This window comes from Phyllostomus discolor, chromosome X, assembly GCF_004126475.2.
Source record: "Phyllostomus discolor isolate MPI-MPIP mPhyDis1 chromosome X, mPhyDis1.pri.v3, whole genome shotgun sequence".
NCBI classification, from domain to species: Eukaryota; Metazoa; Chordata; class Mammalia; order Chiroptera; family Phyllostomidae; genus Phyllostomus; species Phyllostomus discolor.
In genome coordinates this window covers 33,187,582-33,208,665 of record NC_050198.1, presented here as the reverse complement: position 1 = coordinate 33,208,665, position 21,084 = coordinate 33,187,582, and the positions used below count along the sequence as shown (strand labels likewise).

Sequence of the window (21,084 nt, the reverse complement as noted above, 5' to 3'; positions counted from 1 at the left end):
CAAAAATATGAAACTCGAGCACCAACTTACACCATATACAAAAATAGATTCAAGGTGGATAAAAGACTTAAATATAAAGTGTGACACCATTAAAGTCCTAGAAGAGAACGTAGGTAGGAAAATCTCAGATATTTCACGCAGAAACTTTTTTTACTGACTTGTCTCCTAGAGCAAGGGACATAAAGGAAAGAATAAACAAATGGGACCTCATCAAAATTAAAAGCTTTTGCCCTGGCTGGCGTAGCTCAGTGGATGGAGTGTGGGCTGGGAACCAAAGTGTCCCAGGTTCGATTCCCAGCCAGGGTACATGCCTGGGTTGCAGGCCATAACCCCCAGCAACCGCACATTGATGTTTCTCTCTCCCTCTCCCTCTCCCTCTCCCTCTCCCTCTCCCCTCTCCCTCTCCCTCTCCCTCTCCCTCTCCCTCTCCCTCTCCCTCTCCCTCTCTCTCTCTCTCTCTCTCTCTCTCTCTCTCTCTCTCTCTCCCCCCTTCCCTCTCTAAAAAAAATAAACAAAATCTTAAAAAAAATTAAAAGCTTTTGCACAGCTAAAGAAAACAGTATCAAAATTAAAAGAGAACCAACTGTATGGGAAAACATATTTGCCAATGATACCTCAGACAAGGGTTTAATCTCCAAAATATATAAAGAACTTACACGACTCCACTCTAAGAAGACAAGTAACCCAATTAAAAAATGGGCAAAGGACTTGAACAGACACTTCTCCAAGGAGGACATACAGAAAATCCAAAGACACATGAAACGATGCTCAATATCGCTAGCCATCAGAGAGATGCAGATTAAAACCACAATGAGATACCACTTCACACCAGTCAGAATGGCCATCATAAACAAAGCAACAAACAACAAGTGTTGGAGAGGCTGTGGAGAAAGGGGGTCCCTAGTGCACTGTTGGTGGGACTGCAGACTGGTACAACCACTATGCAAAGCAGTTTGGAACTTCCTCAGAAAACTAAAAATGGATCTGCCTTTTGACCCTGCAATTCCACTGCTGTGACTCTATCCTAAGAATACTAAAACACCAATTCAAAAGAACCTATGCATCCCAATGTTCATAGCAGCACAATTTACAATAGCTAGGTGCTGGAAGCAACCTAGATGCCCATCAGTAAATGAATGGATCAAAAAATTATGGTACATTTACACAATGGAATTCTATGCAGCAGAAAGAAAGAAGGAGCTCCTATCCTTTGCAACAGCATGGATGGAGCTGGAAAGCATTATGCTAAGCAAAACAAGCCAGGCAGTGAAAGACAAATACCACATGATATCACCTTTAACAGGAATCTAAACAACAAAACAAAACAAAACAAAAAACTAGCAAAATAGAACCAAAGACACTGAAATAGGGGATAGTCTCACAGTGGCCAGAGGGGAGAGAAGAGGGAATTTCAGGGGGGAATGGGTAGGGTTTACAGGAACAAATTCGGAGGACACATGGACAAAAACTAGGGGTGGGGGCTAATGGGGGGGAAGGGCGGAATGTTGGGTGGGTGGGCTGGAATGGGAGTAGGGGGGAGAAAACTGTACTTGAACAATGATTAAAATAAAAAAATTAGAAAAAAACAATTTGAAAGAGTATGAACATTCTTATTGTTTCACCAAACAGCTTTGCTAGGAGGTGGTTTACAGTGCTACTGGCAGTTTATGAGGATACCAGTTTACCAAAATCATACCATCACAGAAAATTTTCTTTTTCTAGTGCACTAGATGTAAATGCTACCTAGTATAATTTTAATTTGCTTACTTTGATTATTCTAGTTTGACATTTTTTCATGTGTTTATTTAATATTTGCATTGCTTCTCATGTGTCTTGTTTAGATTGTTTGCTCACAAATATGTGACACCTTTTGAGAGAAAAGTAGGGAGAACTTAGAAAAATGTAGAGAACTTGGTGATTGGAATTCGGAAAAGAAAGGAGATAAGTCAAAAGTAACTCCAAAGCCTGGTGACTTGGAAAAAGTTGTTGACATAGCTAGGGCAGGTGAGAAGGGGAGCTGGTTTGCTGGAGGTGATAAGTTTGAGTTGAGATATGTTGAATTTGAAGTTAGTGAGGGAGACAAATGGATACTTTGAAGGAGACTTATTGATCACCCAGCATTGGGTAGGATGAGGATGAAGAACCAGCAAGGAAACCAAAGGAGCAAGCAGCTGTAGTGGTAGAAGAAGTATGCCAGTTCACCATCACAAAGGATAAGAAGAGGACTGCTACTGGCTTTGACAGTTTGGATTCACAAGTGACTTTCAAAAAATCAAACTTAGTAAAGTGGTGGGCATAAAAAGTAGATGGCATGATAATCTATCTCAAAGGGAGGTGCATGGAGAAGTACACACAGCTTTACACATCATAAATTCACTGGTTTTAAGTGTACGATTCAGTGAGTTTTGGTAAATTTACAGTGTGGTGAATCATCACTACAATCCAATTTTTAAAACATGTCTATCTTCCTAAAAAGATCCCTTGTGGTTATTTGCAGTCATTCCTTATTCCCACCTGCAACTATAAACACCCACTAATCTATTTTTCATTTCTAGGGATTTGCCTATTCTGGACATTTCATATAAATGGAATCATACAATATGTGGGCTTTTGCATCTGGCTTCTTTCATCATGTTGTAGCATGTATCACTATTTCATTCCATCTTCTTGACAAATAATATGCTACTGTATGGATATAACACATTTTACTTATCCATTCACCCATTAGTGGACAGTTGGGTCATTTTCACTTTTTAGCTATTGTGAATAATGCTGCTATGAGCATTTGTGTACAAGTTTCTATGTGGACATATGTTTTCAGTTCTCTTGGGAATATAATTAGAAGTGGAATTTCTGAACCATATGGCAATTCTATTGACTTTTTGAGGAACTGCCTTTTTTTCAAAGAAGCTATGTATACCATTAAAACAATTTATCCTCATCCAAGGACATTTTTTCATTGCCTTTTAGAGAGGAAGGGGGGGGAGAGAAACATTGATGCAAGAGATAAGCATTGACTGGTTGCCTCCAATAAGTGCCCAGACCAGGGATCCCATGTACCCAGACCAGGGATCGTTATGTGACTGGACTTGGGACCAAACCCACAACCTAGGTATGTGCCCTGACCAGGAATCAAACCTGCAGCCCTTTGGTTTCGAGACAACAGTCCAACCAACTAAGCCACAACAGCCAGAGCTATATACCATTTTTATTTCCTCTAGCAATATAGGAAGATGTCAGTCTCTTTTCATTAATTTTAATACATTGATTATGTGTTAGTATTACTGTGTGGTTTCAAAAATATTTTAAAAGAAGAATGTTTAAAAAGACATTTAAACATTAACAATGTTTTTTTAAAAAGTTGTTGGCTATGGGAAGGTAGGAGAAAATTGGATGGTAGTTAGAGAGGGCAACGAGTTTAAGTTAGTGGTTCTTAGATTGTGGCCCTAGGACCAGCAACCTAAGTTTCATTTAAGAACAGAAAATGCAAACAAATTTTTAGGCTTCTATTAGACCTCCTGAATCAGAAATTGGGATACTGCCCAGGCATCTGCATTTTAACAGGCTTTCCAGGCAATTGTGATTTGAAAAGCTAACTATGAGAACCACTGATTTAAATGAAGATTTGGTCAGGATTTGGGAAACTGATTTAAGTATAAGAACATAAAGGAGAGGTCAGTGGAAAGGGAAGGAGTATTGATACTGCAGATCACAGATTATGAACTCAGGGGAGATGATAAGGCCTACGAAAGGTCAAGGTCAGAGATGACATTTAAGAAGAGAAATCCTGATGGAGTTTCTACTCCCTTACCTCACATACACACATTTTAACATTTCTTTTTTTTTATTGTTGTTCAATTACAGTTTTCCCACTTTTTACCCCATTGTTCTCCCCTGTCCCGCCCACCTCTGCTCCCACAGTCAATTCCCACCCTGTTGTCCATGTCTGTGGGTCCTTTACACATGTTCCTTGACTAGAACCTTCCTTTTCTTTCCTCTCTTACCCTGCCCCCACCCCTCTGGTCACTATCAGTCTTTTCCTTGTTTTCATGCCTCTGATTCTGTTTTGCTTGTTATTTTGTTTTTGTTCATTAGTTTCCACTTACAGGTGAGATCATATGGTATTTGTCTTTCACTGCCTGGCTTCACTTAGCATAATACTCTCCAGTTCCATCCATGTTGTTGTGAAAGGTAGGAGTCCCTTCTTTCTGCTGCGTGGTATTCCATTGTGTAAATGTACAGTTTTTGGATCCACTGATTTAGTGATGGGCACTTAAGGTGTTTCCAGCACCTGACTATTGTAAATAACGCTGCTATGAACATTGAGGTGCATAGGTTCTTTTGAATTGTTGTTTCAGGACTCTTAGGATATAATCCCAGCAGTGGGATCACTGGATCACAAGGCAGTTCCATTTTTAGTTTTCTGAGGAAATTTCATACTGTTTTCCACAGTGGCTACACCAGTTAGCATTCCCACCAACAGTGCACTAATGTTCCCTTTTCTCCACAACCACTCCAGCACTTGTTGTTTGTTGCTTTGTTTATGATGGTTATTCTGACTGGTGTGAAGTGGTATCTCATTGTGGTTTTAATTTGCATCTCTCTGATAGCGATACTGAGCATCTTTTCATGTGTCTCTGGATCCTCTGTGTGTCCTTTTTGGAGAAGTGTCTGTTCAAGTCCTTTGCCCATTTTTTAATTGGATTACTTGTCTTCTTAGAGTGGAGTTGTGTAAGTTCTTTATATATTTTGGAGATTAAACTGTTGTCCAAAGCATCATTGACAAATATGTTTTCCCATAGTGTTGGTTCCCTTTTCATTTTGATGGTGTTTTCTTTAGCCATGCAGAATCTTTTCTTAGGTCATTTCTGTCACAACAGGAATGATGGGTATAGGTGGGAAAATCAAATGTACATTCTTTAGCCACTCTCTTTGCCTGGAAGCCTGCAACAAATTTTAATTCCATGTGGTTACACTGTTGGTTGTCTCCCTCCACTGTTACTCAGTTTGTGTACAGAAAATTCAAATGCATTTTAAAATTAGCAGGAGGGGAAAAATTAGCAAGTAGATGTGCCGGGAGAAAAAGCCACATAAGTGCGATGTATTTAAAAGCCAAAAGAAAGTATTTTTTAGGTTGTCACTTTTGGTTTCTGTACCTGTGATCCTTTCCATTTTTCCACTTTAGACAAACCTTTAGAATGTGTTGGGTATTTTTATGAACATTACCACAGTTAATCCTCACAACAACCCTTCTGTGGTTAAGCCTTATTGTTCCCATTTGACTGAGAATGAAAGGAAGCTGAGACTCAGGAAAGGTATTATACTATTATTAACAACAATAACAAAAGGTATAATAGCTAACATTTATTAAATGTTTATTATGTGTCAGGCACTACTATAAGCATTCCCATAAATTATTTCATTTATTATTTACCATGGCTCCATGACATACTTACTATTTATTGACCCATTTTTAAAGATGAGGAAACTCACAGATAAAGTCACTTTGCCCAAGGTCAAACACCCAACTGACTCCAGAGCCCATTACTTCTGAGATTGTATGGCAAGTATTTGACAAATTACTACCCAGTTTTTTCTATTTTTTATTTAATTTTTTTATTTTTTACTTTTTGTTGTATTTTTTCCATTACCATTTAGTCCCCTTATACCCACTCCACCCCAGCAATCACCACACTGTTGTCCATGTCCATGAGTCCTTGTTCCTTTTTGCTTAATCCCTCCACCCCCTAACCTCCCTGCCTTAGCTGTCATCCTGTTCTGCCTATGAATCTGTCTATTTTTCTTGTTTAGTTCAGTTTGTTCATTAGATTCCACATATGAGTGAAGTCATATGGTATTTTTTTTCTCTGACTGGCTCATTTCACTTAGCATAATATTCTCCAAGTCCATCCATACTGTCACAAAAGTAAACTTTTCTTCTTTTCTACAGCCAAATAGTATTCCATTGTGTAAATATCCTATAGTTGTTTTATCTACTCATCTACTAATGGACATTTGAGCTGCTTCCATAGCTTGGCAATTGTAAATAACACTGCAGTGAACATAGTGGTGCTTATGTTCTTTCAAATTAGTGTTTTGGGTCCCTTTGGATATATTCCCAGAAGTGGGATAGCTGGGTCAAAAGGCAGATCCATTTTTAATTTTTTGAGGTATCTCCATATTGCTTTCCTCAGTTGCACCAGTCTGTAGTCCCACCAACAGTGCAAAAGAGTTCCTCTTTTGCCACATCCTTGCCAGCACTTGTTGTTTGTTGATTTATTGATGATAGCCATTCTGACATGTGTGAGATGGTATCTCATTGTGGTTCTTATTTGCATTTCTTTGATGATTAGTGACATTGAGCATCTTTTCATGTCTATTGGCCATCTATATGTCCTTTTTAGAGAAGTGTCTATATGAATACTTTGCCTATTTTTTAATTGGGTTGTTTGTTTTTGTGGTGGTGAGTTTTTTAAGGTCTTCATAAATTTTGATATTAACCCCTTATCAAATGTATTGGCAAATAAATACATTCTCCCATTCTGTGGGTTGTCTTTTTATTTTGTTGATGATTTCCTTTGCTGTAAAGAAACTTTTTAGTTTGATGTAGTCCCACTTGTTTATTTTTTCTTTTGTTTCCCTTGTCCAGAGAGATTTTTCCAATAAAGTATTGCTATGAGCAATGTCTGAGATTTTGCTGCCTATTTTTTCTACAATTTTTATGGTTTTGAGTCTAACATTTAAGTCTTTAATCCATTTTGAATTTATTCTTATGTGGTATAAGAAGGTGATCTAATTTTACTTTTCTGCATGGATCTGCCCAATTTTCTCCACACCATTTATTGAATAAACTTTCTTTAGCCCATTGTATGTGCTTGCTTCCTCTGTCCAATTTAATTGACTATAAAGGCGTGGGTTTATTGCTGGGTTCTCTATTCTGTTCCACTGACCTATGTGTCTATTTTTATGCCAGTACCAGGCTGTTTTGATTACTATGGCCTTGTTGTATAATTTGATATTAGGTAGTATGATTCTTCCAACTTTGTTCTTCTTTCTCAGGATCACTGTTGCTATGTGGGGTCTTTTGTCATTCCACAAAAATTTTTGAAAGCAATCTATAGATTCAATGCAATTCCTATCAAGATTCCAATGATGTATTTCACAGAACTAGAACAAATATTTCACAATGTATACAGAACCCAGGTTTTTAATTCTCAGTTTAAGAGTAGCTCTCTTCCTTACCTTTGTCATACCACATCATGAACAGAGTTGAAATATCCAGTACACATTTCCTATGTGCTTATTGAATGAAAGAAAATGAATAATTCAGAGAGGAATTTAATTTCATTAGGAAGAATACACTTTTCAGGGAGGCTTTTCCACATAAGAAGAATGCAACCTTCAGAGGTATGGAAGGGTTTATCAAAAGTGTGACAAAGTGAATTTAAATATTTGGGTATTAATTCTGTCATGGGCACACAAAACTTGTTCAAGGAATATTATAACTCTTAATTGGAGAAATAAAGACATAAATAAACACGCAACTATACCCTGCTTCAACTTGGGAAGACTACATATAATAATGATTGCAATACACCCTAAGTGAATATGTAGATATAATGCACTACCCATTAGAGTCACTGTGGTATACTTTATAGAACTTGTCAAATTCATAGTGAAATTTATCTGGAAGAATAACTGGGCAAGAATACCATATAATACATTTATTTAAAGAGGTAATGATGGTACACTTACTCTATCAGATTTTAAAGCTGGTTGTAAAGTGACAGTTACCAAAACCATATGATAGTGGGTTGAAAAAAAGTCAAACAGTGAAACTTGAAAAAAAGAGATTCTAGAAACAGATTAAGCTATTCTAAGAATATAGAGCACAGTAGAAGCAACCCTGAACTGAAGAAAGCAATCACCCTTTCTTTAAAAAATGTTGGGAATTCTAGGCACCAGTATGGAGAATAATTAGATCAGTAGTACATACAGCATTTTGTAGTAGATTCTAGAAAACAGACCAGTGGAATGGCATATTTATTTTAGCTATGAATGGAAGGTAAATTTGCGTCTGTTAAGTGGAGGATATTGTCAGAGACAAGATGGATGGTTTCAAATATATTAAAGTTAGGGGGGATACTTTGTACAGAAAATGTAATAAAAAGGTAAACAACAGAATGAGGAAATTGTCTAGGGCCACCATTACTGATAACAGTTGACTGTTCAAAATATATAAAGAATGGATACAGTTATTGAATGTCAGTTTTCAGATTCAGCTTCATAAAAGGGCAAGGAAAATGAATGGGCAATTTACATATAAGGAAATAAAGGCAGTAAAATCATTGCATGGAACGGAACAACCTCTCTAGCATTTAAAAAATGAAAATAAAAACAGCTTCAATGTATCACAACCTGCTTATTGAACTATCAACAATTAATGGAAATGATAAACAGAAATTATAAACAGATAGGGTTACAAAATCCTGTCTTGGCAAGGCTGTAAGGAAACAGTATGTTTCTGGGAGTAGTATAAATTGGTTGTTTTCCTAGAGGGCAATCTAGAAATACATGACAAGAGTTACAAAACTGTTCATATTCTTTGACTCAGTATACCCTCAAGGAAATAATCTGAAAAGGAAAAATAATTTGTTTAAAGATGGATGGTAGTGCTATTTATAGTCATGAAAAAGATTTATCAATTTAATATATCATCATGATGGAATAGAATATAGCCATTTACAGTGGTGGGTATACAAGTATTGTGTCACATAGAAATAGGTATTTGTAATAATATTAACCACAAAAGGCTAAATCCCAAATCACATGTTGAAGCTGATAGTAGCCACACACAAAGAAAATTCAGAAAGGTATCTAGTAAAGTGTAAATAGCTAGAGTTGAATGCACATGGTGTTCCCTGGATACATGTCAAGTTGCTGGAATTTATAATAAAAAAGAAAACCTGAGGAAGAGTAAACCCACATTAGTTTGATTTAAGCCTGGGAAGTTAAATATCAAAGGCTTTGGAAAAATCCCCATACCAATAACAGTGTTACTTACCAGACATGCTTGATCTCACTGTTAGCTAGAATTTGATTTGCTAGAATTCTCCATCAACCAGCACTTCTGCTTATCTAAATTTGTGAAAACTTTGAGATTTCTGAGGGGGCACATGACCAGATATTTGTAAGTGAATCTCCAAATTTGTAACCACCACTGCAACATAGAACCCCCTCATCACTACCATCACCAATATTTTATTATCTGGCTCAGAAACATCACTTTTTAAAGACCTTTCCATTTCTGCTCACTGTCATCACCAGAACTAGTTTGCAGATAGTTTGCATTTCAGTGTCATTATTAACAAAGAAGCATGTTTTCTCTCTACCATGATTACTTCACCTATCTACTTTGACAACAAATAGAAACCCATCAAGTCACATCAAGATGGGAGTGCCAAGTGGTTGGCTAAGCTAAGGTCCCTCCTTTGCTGGGTGATTTGCTCTACAAACCAGTATTGCAATGCCTTGCAAAATCAAATTCATACCCTTTGCACAGTGAGCAGTTACTACATTTCATGAATGTTTAGGGTTACTCTCAAAGCGATAGAACCTCAAATGTTTAATATATGTGTGTCAAAGAACTTCTCTATGATAATAATTGTCATTCATAATTAAGCACCTAGGATGCCTTTTAAACTGAGATAGAATCATTCATAACTTTATGACCTTGATATTAAGCCTGTTTCATTGTATTCTGGGTCTTTGAAACTCAGTAAGTTAATGTCTGGTATACAGAAGGACTCAAACAGACAAAACTTGCTCATTCCCTCAGGCCTGTCCATTATTTAACCATGGTGGGGCCCCAGATTTCCTTAAATAGTATCTGGATTCTGGAGCTTTTTGGAGCTCTACTATGCCCATTATTTTATTTTGTAAATCTTTATCCCACTTATCACATGGGTGGTATGCATATAGTTAATTAAAATACACTTTGTTTTGAGAAACTTTGTAATGGCTTTATACCTCTTAAAAATACTGTTGTGAGTTGTGAAACTGGTATCAGGAGTGTGCAACCCATGGCCTATGGGCCACATGTGGCCCAGGATGGCTATGAATGCAGCCCCACACAAAATTGTAAATTTACCTAAAATATTATGAGATTTTTTTGTGATTACATGTTGCAATGTATTTAATGTGTGGCCCAAGACAACTCTTCTTCTTCCAGTGTGGCCCAGAGATGCCAAAAGGTTGGACACCCCTGTTAGGTAATGACTGATTAGAGCAGTGGATCTGAAAGTATGCTCTCAGCCCTATAGCACCATCATCATCTGGGAAACTGTTAGAAGTAAAAATTCTCCACTGTCTCCCATACCTACTAAATCAAAAATCTAGGGGTAGGATCCAGCAAGCTGTATTTTAATAAGCCCTCCAGGTGATTCTAATGCATGCTTAAGTTTCAGAACCACTGAATATTAAGGAATAGAGGTGTAATAATTTTGTCTACCCAGATAATGAGCTAAACTATTCTTGTAAATAAAAACCTTCCTGGCCCCTTGGCAATGTATTATGCACTCCTAAAATGTCTTTTATTAAAACATTGGTGAAGCAGCATGTTGTGCTGGCCAAGACATGGGCATTGGAGTCCGATGGACCTTAGTTGTAACTTCTCCTGGTCACTTACTCTCTGTGTTCCTTCAGTTATCTAACCTTTCTGAGCCTCATTTTTAACATGAAGAAGACAATACTCAGACCAGAAGATTGTCTCAAGAGTTGAATGAGATCAAATCTGTCCAGTGTGCACCCCTGTAGTTGACATATGATGGAATCTCAGCAAACAAGAGTGGTTATTAACATCCCTTATCACCATGGATATGACACTATATAGGGTCCAGGGACTAATGGGAAGACCTTAGAAATTCCAAGTTGGGGTCTTCGGAGAGAGGGAGCTAAGCTTCACACAGAATAGCCCATATAAAGCAAGGACTTCTCTGATCTCTTCAAAAGACACTGTGCCAACCTCCCACAGGCTATAGAAGCCTCCAGGCAAATTCTGCTTATTTGCATTTGTTTTTTGCCAGCCTAATTGTTCTTTACTTGAAGTTATGCGAACCTAGCAGCAGAGAAGGGTGGTAACAACAAACCATCTGAGCCCTTCTCCCCTCCCTGTATAGCCTCCTTGTGTCTCACTTCCTGGATCTTGCAAGTATTTCCTTCAGTAATAACCTGGGAGTGACTGTTTCCTTTGGAGCAGTCTTATCTTTTGGCTGCTGAGGAAAGGGAAAGGGGAGAGAGGCTGGATCTGTGCACTCTTGCTGCTGAGATGCTGGAATGCCAAGCTATTGTGGGGAGTTTAAAAATAAAATTTCCAAACAAGAAAACTTCAAAAAGGTGAAGTAAGAGGCAGGAGGAATTTTTTTAGTCTCTGCAAATATTAGTTTTCATTTTCTATTACTATTGGGCAAAAATAAAAGATTTTAACAAAAGGGAACAATCTATTCATCAGAAAATAAGGTAACTTGTACCAAGAGGAAAAGATAACAGCCCAGGACTGGGCTGGCAATTTACTTTTGTTTTTGAGATGTAGTCTCCTTGCTTGTGTCAACAAAGCTCTTTCTCATACTTAGACTTCATGCTTTCTCCTGTGTCTTCAACAAGGAGCTAAAGTCTTTATGGACACTTGGGGATGAATGTAGTATAAGTACTTTTTGCCTCTCTCCAGGAGTCCTTGCTTTAGTGGGATTGTCCCATGGAGTAAAATAAAGCAAGAAGTTTCAGTTTGGACACTACTTCATCTTATTAGTTAGGGAAGTGATATATCCTTTCTAAGCCTCAGGATCCTCTTCTGCAAACTGGCAATAATGGTACTTACTTCAAGGGGTTGGTGTGAAGATTAATAGAAATGTATACATTGAAGTGCCTAAAACAGTGCCTAACACATAGTAAGAAGTAAGAAACAGTAGTTTTGTTCCATTAATAAAGCTTATTGTCCTCCACTTGATCCCAAAGTGGAATTGTAGATTTCTGTGCATATAGGAGACTTGAGCCCTTTGAAAACAGGACCTCTAGAGGCCAGTATCATCAGCCTGACACTTCAGTGGAAGCCTCCTATTCACCAGTTTGCTTCAGCTGTTAGTGCTAGGAAGGCAAGGGCTATATTGGTTTTCCTTCTCTTGCACAGTGTAATATTCAGTGACAGCTTGGAATGACTTGTATACCCATTGGTCCGGCTGATCCCATTGAGGGCAGTTCTTCCCCTTTCTGGAGTCCTGCTTACTCTGTTCCCCTGATATAAGTGCCTCTGCAAGGATGAGGCTGGTCCTACACAAGTTGTGCAAGTCGGAAGGCAGTGCTTTTAAAATAAGAATTAATATAGAGAATAGCAAGTTCCAGGTTGCCTTGTTAGAGCCCATTGCCTCCAGGTAGGACCACAATGTCATGAATGGGTGTACCAAATGTCACTAGAAGGGTATGCTCTTTTCTTCCAACTGATTCTGGAGTTGGCTACCTAGAGGTAAGTTCTGTAAGACTGATTTCGTGATTCGTACCTAAACAAGACAACTTAGAATACCTAGTCCTTTTGATCTTATCTCTGCAGTTAAGCCTAAACTTGTCTTTTATTATCTTTCCTCTTTAACGGATGGGAGGAATGAGTAAATGAGCCCAGGATTAAAATCCTTGGTTAGCCAGGGCTTCCTGGCTAGGCAGCCATGTGGCTGAGCTGGGACCCAAGATCTCCCAATCTCTCAGCCATTAAGCACATCTGAACATTAACCAGAGGGGCATGTAGTCCAAATCCTTTGATGGAAACAAAGAACAAAGCTGAAGCATACAGCAGTGAAGGTTGTACACTGCATAACTTGTACAACCATATGCAGCGGTTCTGAGTAAGGGACTTCACTCTAACAATAAACACAGTCCTGTCACTTATTAATCACCTTTCATGTACCAAGCGTCATTGCTATGTTCTTTTTTATTTTTATTTATTTTATTTTATTTGTAATTGAATTTTGGGGGGTGACATTGGTAAATACAATTATATAGGATTTAGGTATACAATTCTATAATACATCATTGGTACATTGTATTGTATGTTCACTACCCCAAGTCAAGTCTCCTTCTATTTCTTCCATGTATATCCCCTTTACCCTCTTCTACCTCCCCCACCTTGTTCTCCCTGGTAATCACCATACTGTGTGTATGAAGTTTGCTGGAGTTAATTAATAAATCCCTTATATGTACTAATGTCCTAATATTTATATTTTTAAATGTAAAAAATACATTTTTTTTTGGTTTTTGCTTAATCCCTTCACCTTTTTCACCCAGCCCCCAACCCCCCAACCTGAGAACTATCAGTCTGTTCTCTGTTGCTAGGTACTTTTTATATAGTTAAGCTTCACAACAGCTTTGTAAGATAGACATTTTACCAAAACTGAGGTAAATTAAATACTCTGCTCACGATTGTATAGCTTTTGAGTTATGGAGCCAGATTTTAAAATTTTACTGGAATTTAGACCCAAGTCTTTCTGACAATGTGTTCTTTCTACTCTGCTCTATTGCTTTTCCAGTGCCCTGGCTAGGGAAAAAGAAAGAGTAGTAAATTTGATTACTGTCATGAAGCAGGGTTCTTCTTACCATAGCTGTGGGACAATGGCCTAAATGAGGCTTTTGGAGATGTTGCTATCACTGCCTGCATTTTATCAGATGGAGATTGCAGATGAAGATGGGGAAGGGGGAGAAAGGCGGAGATAGAAGGTAGGAATGTGTGTGGCAAGGGGTAGAAGAAAGGCTGTATAGGCTGAAAACTAATCTAACTGGAACAAATAACTCTGTCTTCAAACCTCGTTCCCTAAACCACAACACTTATATATCCTTTTTACCCTGGCCCTTTATTTCCATGGGCCTTGAGTTCCCGAGCCATTTGTATTAGAATCTCTTGGGCCAATTGTTAAAAATATGGGTTCCCAGACCCTACCGGAAGTACTAAGTTCCAGTTTCTGGGGCTGAGAGCCATGAATTGCATTTTAAACAATTTCTCCAGGTAATTCTGATTAAGAGCCACTTTGGTTAGGAGTGACTCTCCCAAACTAGTGGTTTCCAATCTTTTGGATTATCCACCCTTCTCCAAAAGAATTTTTTAAGTATGTGCCTTCAGTATATGCTGGAGTTAATTAATAAATCCCTTATATGTATCAATGTCCTAATATTTATGTTTTTAAATGTAAAAAATACATTAGTATTTTTATATGAGAATGGTCTCTAATTTTCCTTTATGTATCTTCTGTTGTGGGCTTTGGTACTGGCATTATGCAGGATTCTTTTCTTACCCCTCTATTTTCTAGATTCCAGAGTCTAGGAAGCATAAATAGCACTGGGGTTGTCTGTTCTTTGAAGGTTAGAATTAACACAAGACCATGTGAGTGTGCTTTTTATTTTTGGTCAAATTTATCAATATTTTTTCTATGGTAGCTGGTGCGTTTAGATATCCTCATTCTTCCATTTTTTTTTTTTTTTTTTGCATTTGGATTTTTAAGTAGATTAGCAAGTGGTCTATCTGTCTTATTTTAATTTTCATGTAAAGAACCAGATTTCAGCTTTAATTTTTTGTTCTATCATTTGTTTTCCAGTGTATTGATTGGTGACATGAATTTGCTTTCTGCTTTGCTTAGGTCTGTTTTTGTGCCTCTTTTCTTAACCTCTTTTGTGGAATGCTTAATTCATTTATTTTCATTTGTTCTTCTACAATTTTTCCTTTTACCACTGCTTTAATCAACCATATCCTCCAGCTTCTCATATTTTCATTGTTCTTATCTTCAAGGTATTCTACAGTTTCAGACTAGATCGCCTCTTTGACTACAGTAGAAAATATTTCCCCTTTTACTTTTTATGCTAGAAGGTTTTTTTGTTTTTCATTTTTGTTGTTAGAGTGTTATTGTATTATGATTAGATTCTGTACTCTGTACTACTCTACTTTTTAGGTTAATATATAATCAATTTCTTAAATTGTTCAATGGGCCCTTAAAAAGTAGTCTATTTTTAGTGTATGAAAAGTTTAGATTTTTTCCATTACATTCTTTAAAATTTTTATTTATTATTTTTAGAGAGAAGGGAAGAGGGTAGAAAGAGAGGGAGATAAATATTGATGTGTGAGAGAAACATAGATCAGTTGCCTCTCACACATGCCCCTACCAGGGACCAGCTTGCAACACAGGCATGTGCCCTAACCTGGAATCTAACCAGTGACCTTTTGCTTTATGGAATGATGCTCAATCAACTGAGCCATGCCAGTCAGGGCTCCATTAGTTTTTAACTGTGAAATCTGTCATCAGCTGAAACAATCTCATGTTTTGTTTCTGTTTTCTACCTTCCCATTTCCTATAGATTTTGTTTTAGGAAATTTTTATTATTTTTTTTCGGTTATAGTTGACATGCTATTATATTAGTTTCAGGTGTCCAACACAGTGATTAGATATTTATATCACTTATGAAGTAAATACCTAGATAAGATTAGTACCCACCTGGCACCATACCTAGTTATTAAAATGTTGTTGACTATATTCCCTATGTTTTACTTTACACCCCCCCTGACTTGCTTTAGAAGTTTTCATGCTCTGTGATTTGGTATGTAAAGATTCAGAGTAGTTAGATCTTCATCATCTGTTCTAATTGTTAATATTATAGTGCCCTTCTTTGTTTTTATTTTTTTGCCTTTAATTCTTTTTAATGATATGAATATCATGGCCCTTGTTTTTCCCCATTTTAGCATTAATTCATTTATTAAACAAGTATTTATTGAATGCCTACTGTGTGCTAGGCACTAGATACCAGATGAATGAGATACACAAGATCCCTGCAGGTGTGGAGCTTATATTTGAGTTAGAGATTGGACCACAGGATAAACAAGTAAAAATAAGTATGCAACAGAATCTTAGGTCATGATGTATCCTCTGAGAAAGAACAAAATAGAAAAAGGAAAATTAAGGATGTCATCTCTATTTTAGAGAAGGTGGTCAGGATAGTCCTCTTTGCCTACCACCTTGTTTTTTTGTTTATTTCATGAGGGGGAAATGCCAGGTGGAACAGTTTTTACACAAGAGATCATTTTAATCGAAATAAGTTGTAGGTGGGCTAAGGCCTAAATGAGAAGAGAGTGGGGAATGTGTGGATAAGAATTTCTGATCTATGTGACTGATGAACTAGCCAGTATAGGGACTGGAGATGAGGGGAGTGAAGGATATTTTTGCATTCCATTCTATCTGAGCTTGGCTACTATTATGTATATTATTAAAGAAATATTCTCAGTATTTATTATGACTATTGGATGGACATTCTGTCTGGTGATTTGATTGAACTGCTGGAATTTCCTGTCACTAGGCAGTACTTAGAATGATACTTATTGCTTACAGGCTATAGCAGGAAACCAAATCTTTTGGCTTAGTGGGCTTAATAGATGTCCTCTGACTTTGGTGACTCTTTATTATATCTAAATATAATATGTATATATACATTATATGTACATAAATGTTTGACTTTTTATAAATATTTTTATGCATTTTGAAATAAACATGGACCCCTTTCCTTTGGTATTTTCCTCTATTGCTTATAAGATGAGAATGTTATTTATCTTCACAAATGAATTTAATTTTGATAGTTTTTTCTTATAGGTATATTATATACACATATAACATATATATTTAAATTTTATACACATACACCCTTAAATCTGGAATTTATTTTGAAGTGTGTGTGTGTGTGTGTCATGGTATAGCTCCAAATAATACTGCTCTGTAGGTATCTCCAAAAACATTTATTAGCTCTGGCTGGTATGGCTCAGTTGGTTGGAGCATTGTCATGTTACTGAAAGGTTGTAGGTTTGATCCATGGTCAGGGCACATACCTAGGTTGCACGTCCAGTCCCTATTGGTCAGTGCATATGATCCCTGGTCCCAGCTCTTATGGGAAGCATCCAATGGTCTCTCTCATACTGATGTTTCTCTCTCTCCCTCTCTCTCTAAAAGCAATGAAAAAATGCCCTCAGGTGAGCATTAAAAAGATATATTAAATGATCTTTCTTTATCTCCTTGTTATGGAAGGTCAATTATATATGATGTTCAAATAGTTTCATTTGTTTCTGGGCTTTCCATCCTGTTCCACCAATCAGAATGCACTGTTTTCATTGTAATTTCTTTATAATATGCTTAATCCCTTACTCACCCCCCATTTCTTCTGTAGCAAGTACTCTTTAATATTATATCATACTTTACTTTACAAGCTAATTTTAAAATTCTACAGTTAAAAATTCCTATTGAGAATTATGACTGGAATTATATTAGAAGGATATACTTTAAACCCAAAATAGCAGATATTTATAAATGTTCTGCTTGATGTTTTTTCTTACAAGTATCAGAACATCGGCAGAATGTACACCTGTCAAATTCATGATATAGCTTGATTCTAGAGAAACAATAGGAGAATGGAAGTGGGGAGTGAAACTAGGATATTTTTTATTTCTTGAAAAAAATTTATGAAGCATCAGTGAATGGGAAAGTGTTAAGATGTGCTTATTGTGAGCAGTAGGTGGGAACATGAATATTTATTTTAACAATCTCTGTATGTTTGTAAATATTTGAATGTTTCATAATTAAAAACAAAAGAACAGATGAAACAAGATAAGCAGACTTGTAAGCCTAAGGATATAGCACATTCAGTCTGAGTGCTACAAACAGACTGAGGTGGTGTGTATATTCAGACTTTGGAGATTAACCAGGTTTAAACCATAGCTCTGCCACTAACTAGCTTTATGGCCCTGAGACAGTTACTTAACCTGACCATGCCTCAGTTTCCCCAGCTGTTAGGACAATAATAATAGCAACTTCCTAGGGTTATTATGAGGATTAAATATATTAAGACATTATATATTACTATTATTACATTTACTACATAGATTACATTGTTTTGTGCCCGTTTAAATTTTACATAAATTATGTCATCAAAAATATGGGATCATCTGCAACTTGCTTGCTTTACACAATCCCAATCTGCTCTTTTACAGGGAAATGGCTCATTCTAAGACTGGATTTTCATGGGCAACCCCCTTTCATCCTTGCCTTGAGAACCCAGCACTGGACTTGTCAAGCTACCGAGCAATCTCTTCTCTTGACCTCCTTGGAGATTTCAAGCACTCTTCAAAAAAAACAGAGGAAACTTCAGTTTATGAGGAGGGAAGCCCCGTGGCCTCCATGTCCCACCCACTGCGTAGCCGTGCCTTCTCAGAGAGCCACATCAGCTTGGAGCCCCAGAGCTCCCAAACCTGGGCACAGCAAAGGAGGGACCTCTTTACCAAAGTTGATGAAACACAGCTAGAGCCTCTGGGAACCAAGAAGAAGGCCTTTCCTCCTCCTCGTCCTCCTCCTCCCAACTGGGAGAAGTACAGGCTCTTCCGTGCAGCCCAGCAGCAGCAGCAGCAGCAACAGAAGCAGCAACAGCAGCAGCAAGAGGAGGAGGAAGAGGAGGAGGAGGAGGAGGAGGAAGGACAAGAGGAGGAGAGAGTAGAGGAGGAAGAGGGAAGAGAGGAGGAGGAGCTGCCACCCCAGTATTTCAGTTCAGAAACCATTGGTTCCTGTGCTCTCAACACTGAGAGAGTCCTAGAGCAGCCACAGCCTCTGGGCTTTGGTCATCTGGAGGTCTCAAGGCAGAGCACACAAAACCTCCCAGAAGAGCAAGAGCCTTTTGCTCTCCATTCCAGTGATTTCCTGCCTCCAATAAGGGGCCACTTGGGATCTCAACCTGAGAAGGCTCAGCCACCTTGCTATTATGGCATTGGTGGGCTTTGGAGGATGTCAGAGCAGGAGACCACTGATCCCTCCAAGTAAGTGCTTATGAAGACATTAGGTCCCTGAAGAGGCAGGCAGCATGAGTATGAATTCAACCCCATCATGTACCAGTTACATGACCTTGGACTGTTCCCAGCCTGTTTTCTCAGATGGACAGCGGGCATAATGATACCTATTGCATGTTGTTGTTGTGAATATGAAGTTAATCTATGTAAAGGACATAGCCCCATGCTTAGCACATAGTAGGTACTCAGTAAACTATAGTTGTTTGTGTTCTTATCCCTAAATACCACCATCAAAATATATTTATTATTTCCCAGTTTGTCTTTAAGATATGCATCAGTTTCTTGCCCCTGAGCCAGAAGGCCTTGTTATTTGTACTAGGCTTTTCCTGGAATATGGTTCAGGTACTTTTTTTACCTTTTTTTATGCTTGTTCTTCAGAACAAGAGACTAGGTCACAACATGACCTGCATTTGCTCTAACACCTGCCTGGACTTTTAAACCCTTCCAAACACCCCAGCATCAACGGTGTTCCTTGGGTTGGGTGCTTTATGCCCTGATCATTCCTCACAATGGCTAAGAACATAGTTTTCCTCTTCCACTTTCTCCATTACCCCCACCCTTGTTTCACCTGTCTCCTTACATTTGCTTCAATGGGCAATGCATGGTAGTTGACAGGGTGAACTAACTGGGCAGGGAAGCCAAAGCAGAAGTGTCAATCTGGTTGCAGGACTCCCAGTGTCTGTTCTCTTCACTGTGCCAATGCTCATATGCATGCCCTACAATGCATGGTTGTCTTCTTTGCTCCAAAGCAAAAGGGCTTTGGCTCTCAGTTCTGCCAGTTCTCCAGTGGAGAGCTCAGACCACTCTGCTGGGAGTGAAGGTTGGGGGTAGTTATCTATCCTCTAAGTGCTTTCTTTAAATCCCTTTAGAGAAGGAACCTGCCTGAGACTTGTTGATATTAGAAGTACCTTCTTATCATGTCTTTTACTGACAGGCAAATCCATTACTTGGCTATCTGGAGCTAGTCAAGGTTTTCTAACTCAAAATGCCACAATCACAGCACTTACAGGGCCAGGTTCCCTGAAACTGTGAGAATCTCTTATCAGATACCTAGTGGCTGCTTCTTAAGCTGTCCATCTATCTGGGGAGCATTCTTATTGTAATTGGAATATATTTTGTGGAAAGTGACTATAATTGTTATCTATCATAGCAGAGAGAAGAAAGGTGACCTAACACATAATAAGTGCTTAATATTCAGAAGAAAGACATTGAAATATAGAACAAACTGACAGTAACCCAGAGGGGAGGGGGGATAGGGATAACTGGGCAAAGAAGGGAAGGGTTGTCAAGGAACATGTATAAAGGACCCATGGTTAAAGCCAAAGGAGAGGGATAGGATTGAGTGTGGAAGGTAGGGGTGGGTGGGATGGGGGAGAGTGGTGAGGGGAAAATGGGGATAACTATAGTTGAACAACAATAAAAAAATACAATAAAATATTAATTCTAAAAAAAGAATAAAGAATAAATTAGTGAATGAACATGAATTAAGCATTTGCTCTGTGCCAGACACTGCTAGTCATTTTCTATCCATTATTTCATTTAATCCTCCCAATCGCCCTAAGGGCCATTAATTATTATCCTCATTTGACAGATGAGAAAACTAAAGCTGAACAAAATAAGAGACCAAATAAGTCAGAATTGTGCAGCAAAGATTCAAAACCAGATCTCTCTGACTCCCACATCCATGCTTATTTCACTATTTTAGTCTCATAGAGATTTTGTCCTGACAGTAAGCCAGGCCTTGATGAGGCCCTCCCATGTCCTGTAGGGTAATATGTATGGGATGTAGTAGTTGTAGTACTCTTGTCAGTCTCCTGGTCCAGCTTCCTTTATCTATGTCCATTCGCCTTGGCACCTTGGCCAGAGAAAAAGAAATCACTATTGTTGCAGATCTTGTAACTTGTTTCACAGATTTTTAAAAATATGACTATGCAATGCGAGGGGAAGCATTTATTTACATACATCCCTGGTTTGGGGCTGCAAAAAGTCAATTAAGATTCTTCTTTGAGTGATGGCAATTTAAGGAACAGCATCAATCCCAACATAGCTAATATTTTTGCTTGCTTACCATGTACCAAGCATTGTTCTAAGCACTTTCATGTACTGATAGATTTAATCTTCACAACAAACCTATGAAACAGATACCATTAGTCTCCTACATTTTTTAGATGAGAAGAGTGAGG

At 37.9% G+C, this 21,084-nt stretch overlaps 1 protein-coding gene across 2 annotated transcripts in view; it reads left to right on the top strand.

The window, feature by feature from the left end:
- The window catches only part of SHROOM4 (shroom family member 4), a 262,555-nt gene that overhangs the window by 230,752 nt on the left and 10,719 nt on the right, over nt 1-21,084 (top strand). For both annotated transcript variants that reach the window (XM_036017050.1, XM_036017049.1), the window contains one exon: nt 18,056-18,871. In XM_036017050.1, the coding sequence (XP_035872943.1) occupies nt 18,056-18,871 (816 nt within the window). The remainder of the gene's footprint in view (nt 1-18,055; nt 18,872-21,084) is intronic.